We start from the raw sequence: 3,539 nt of genomic DNA, 5'->3' as shown, positions 1-3,539 counted from the left end.
TCGTGTAGGGAAGCCTGGAAGGTGATGGGAACATATTAATGACATTTCGGCCGAGGACACGGTTATTGGCGCTGGTATGGCTCAAGGTAGGGATTCTATGGAAAGCCGGACGCGCGCGCTCATTATTAAGCGTCACACATCCATAACAGGCAGTAGGACCCTGTGTACTCCAAGTTTAAATTGTCCAAGAACAAGAGGTGTAGGTAACTAGATATACACGACGAAGAAAAATCACCATCCATCTACCATTTCATCGTCACTTTCGCAATCCGAGAACTCCCAAACCACCAAACCAGCATGATCAAGACCGATCAAGCTTTCATCAATCCCTGTTGTGATATCCGGCTCATCACTAGGGATCTGCACGGGTACGGGTAACCCGCGCGGGTCACGGGTACGGGTACTACTGGGGTACGGGTACGGGTCGGGATTCTAAGACCCGTGCTCTTACCCGTACCCCAGCTATACCCGTGCCTTCGGTAATTTTACCTCTCGTCCTCGCACACTCCTCAACTGCAACCGTCATCAACGTCTTCGCTCACCACGCCACTATCAACATCTTCGCACCCAGCATTCCCGCGTGCACGCTACAACCGGCACCACCACCAACACCGGCACCTAATGCGCCTTCCCAACTCCACCAACTCCACGTTCACAGCGCGCGCGCCCGAAACGCATCAACAAGTGTTGACGCGATGCAAACGCACGCGGACGACACGCGAAGACGAAAGGACAAGAGAATCGAAGAAGGGAGAAGGGATGGTATAGAGATGAAGGAGGAAAGAGGAACTCGAGGAGACGAGACTTTGTGCACGCTGGAAGTGAGTACTCACATTGAAGACTCTACCCCCAGCAACAACAACAACGTCATACGCGTCACGTCGCCGGCGCCTATCTTTGTGCGCCCAGCACTCGCACCACCACCAGCTTTCATGCCAACGCCACCATCCACGACGCCAACACCACCATCCACGTCACCTTCGCCATCATTCGCACCACCATCTTTGTCATTCGCGCCGGCACTAGCGCATACCCCAGCGACACCATCACCAACGACCACTACGCCATTCCCAACGCGACGGACGCCATGCGCGAATGCCCAGCGCACGCCCCTCCTCCTTCTTGTGCCATCCACATATGTTCGAGTCACGTCAGCATTCGCTGACGTGTGCTGGACATATGTGCTAAGCACTGGCGGATCTATGACCTGCGGGTACACCCTTGATGGGTTGTACCCCGGGTCCTTACTTCGCTACCCACTGTGCAACCCGTACCCTTGCTGCGGGTGTGGGTTTACCTCGGGGTGCGGGTGCGGGTTGACCTGCCGACACCCGGGGGTTCACCCGTGCGGATCCCTACTCATCACTGTGTGAAAGAACATCTAGTTGATGACAGTGTTCAGTGTCTAGCAAATACATCAGCATTTAGACTGTCAGGATCAGAGATGACAAACCAAGGCCAAGTCCTCCACTCACGCCACCCATATAATAGGCACCATTGGGATCCTCACGAGAAGGTAAGTCTTGATGGTCATCTAAAAGTGGAACAAAATCTTCATCTTCATCATCCTGCAGCTGAATTTTGCCTGGTAACTCATCAGCGAGCTGGAGGGCATCTAGCAGAAGCTGATACGTGTCCCAGACTGATTGCCGTGTGATAACTGGGGCGACCGAGATCATTGTAGCAATGCTGGATGCATTTGCCGAAACCCTCTGGGACCAGGTCAAACACGCAATGAGAGGGCTTGATGTAGAGACTTCGGACAAAGTCTAGGGCCTCAGGTTCGATTTGAATCTATGATAGTACCGATATTAGAGTACTATTGACAACAACCAAGTTGATGTAGCACGTACCTTGAAATCCAATGCTCCAAAATCTTCAGCTGAATGGTAGATAAGATTGGGTACTCCATGAGGAAGAATCTGGATGGCGCATCAATGTAAAACCATACTTATTGAGAGTAAAACCACAGGCACGTACTTTGTTGCGGTCACGCCGCTTGGCAGTATTGTTAATACGATCCTGATATGCATCGAGCTTTTGCTGAAGCCATGGTATGAAAACCCAATGGAAAACCATCCTGCAAACAAATATTACAACTAACACTCGAACAGGAGAAACATGACGCACACTTGAAGGGTATTATTCAAATCATACCAACCAGAATTGACACCATGATCAAGAAGATTCTCAAATCCAGGTGTGAACTGCCGGCGCAGTTGAGACCATGCGATCTCTGGCATAACATTCTTCTTTGTTCGCATCCAACAATGCTGGAGCATACCATGTAAAGCTTTGTCGTGATACTGTCGCAGCATGGTATGCGTGTTTGCAATCCCATAGTTTTCGGACCCCGGGTCACTTTGAGTGACCATTGGCATATCTAAAATTTAAGTCAAACTTAGTATGTTTGTGCTTTAAAACGTGAAACACTTACGACCGAGAGCCTCAATTGTGTTAAGGTAGTAACTCAGAATGAGCTGCGGATTTCGGTTGGAATGCCAGACCCGAATCCACATTATACGACCAGAGAAAGGCTCAATGCCGGTATGCAGCCCAAGACCAAATCTGAGCCACTTGTCATGCTGATCGACTGCAAATAGATCATTCACGCCAGCTGCCCAGAAGCGTCTCCTTCGAAGGCGACAAGCCTTGCGCTGACGAACAAGTTCTGGTTCGTACAAAGCAAAGTACTCTGTCACAACCCTCCTAGGATGCGAAACTCATAGGTCAGTAAAACCGGTCCTCACAATGTAAAGATAACTCACCTAGCAACACTCATTTCCCGTTCATGGTATAGTAAACTCACCATTTCACGCGCACCAGCATTTGGATATGTAGCACATAAATCGAGCATCGCATCATGAATGGTTTTGACTGTGTGACGCTGTTGACGGGTACATTGAAGACCCATCGTCTTTCGAACCTTCAAAAGTGTGGTAAGCCTAGTGGATAATTATTTAACACCTAAATAACTAGATTTAAACACTACTCACCCGATACCATAGCGAGTCGTGTCAATGCATTTTTGCAATTCCTGGACAATCTGCCGATCGGTCTGGCGGGCCTTCCAGAGGCGAAGGATATGAGGTGCGATTTCATCCAGCGGGGCTGCTTAGAGTGTTCAGATGCCTAGTGGGAGTGACTTGAAAGGTACATACGTGTAGGTTTGTTCTGGTTGGGCATTGCAACATGCTCACTCTGAGGCTTGCAGGGTCACACTTTATATTAATGGTGATTTCCTTTGGACTTACCTAGTTCAGTGGCCCCTGACTCGAAGAAGTTCGTGCTGTGGCAACATGGGAATTCGTGGAATTCATGCCTGGCCTTGTGCCACTCATGCCCCGCTCGTCCCACTAATGCCCTCCTCATGCCTCACATCTTCCTAAGTCAAGTTCAGTAACTACTTGGGCTGGACGTTCCAAATGTTCCGATTCTCAGTGAGTCAGGGCTTGCAACTACCACTAATTGAACTAAGAAATGTTGTCACTCTTTCAGATTGTTCCATAGTGTCTTTTGAGGTGCCAGTTCCATATGAT

The 3,539-nt window shown here is 49.4% G+C and overlaps 1 protein-coding gene across 1 annotated transcript; it reads right to left on the bottom strand.

The window, feature by feature from the left end:
- Positions 1–231: 231 nt before the first annotated feature.
- On the bottom strand, positions 232–3,194 carry F5147DRAFT_744512 (uncharacterized protein; the record flags this gene model as incomplete). The annotated part of the gene is made up of 11 exons (XM_041439676.1): positions 232–329; positions 1,367–1,405; positions 1,454–1,604; positions 1,633–1,794; positions 1,854–1,922; positions 1,981–2,080; positions 2,131–2,383; positions 2,438–2,709; positions 2,769–2,945; positions 2,997–3,058; positions 3,162–3,194. The coding sequence occupies 11 exons, from the start codon at positions 3,192–3,194 to the stop codon at positions 232–234; spliced, it is 1,416 nt and encodes a 471-aa protein (XP_041295486.1).
- Between the last annotated feature and the right edge of the window lie 345 nt (positions 3,195–3,539).

This window comes from Suillus discolor (genome assembly GCF_016758755.1).
Source record: "Suillus discolor strain FC423 chromosome Unknown F5147scaffold_14, whole genome shotgun sequence".
In the NCBI taxonomy this organism is placed as follows: Eukaryota; Fungi; Basidiomycota; class Agaricomycetes; order Boletales; family Suillaceae; genus Suillus; species Suillus discolor.
Note: the sequence above shows the minus strand (reverse complement) of the source record. Positions and strands in the feature narration are given on the sequence as shown.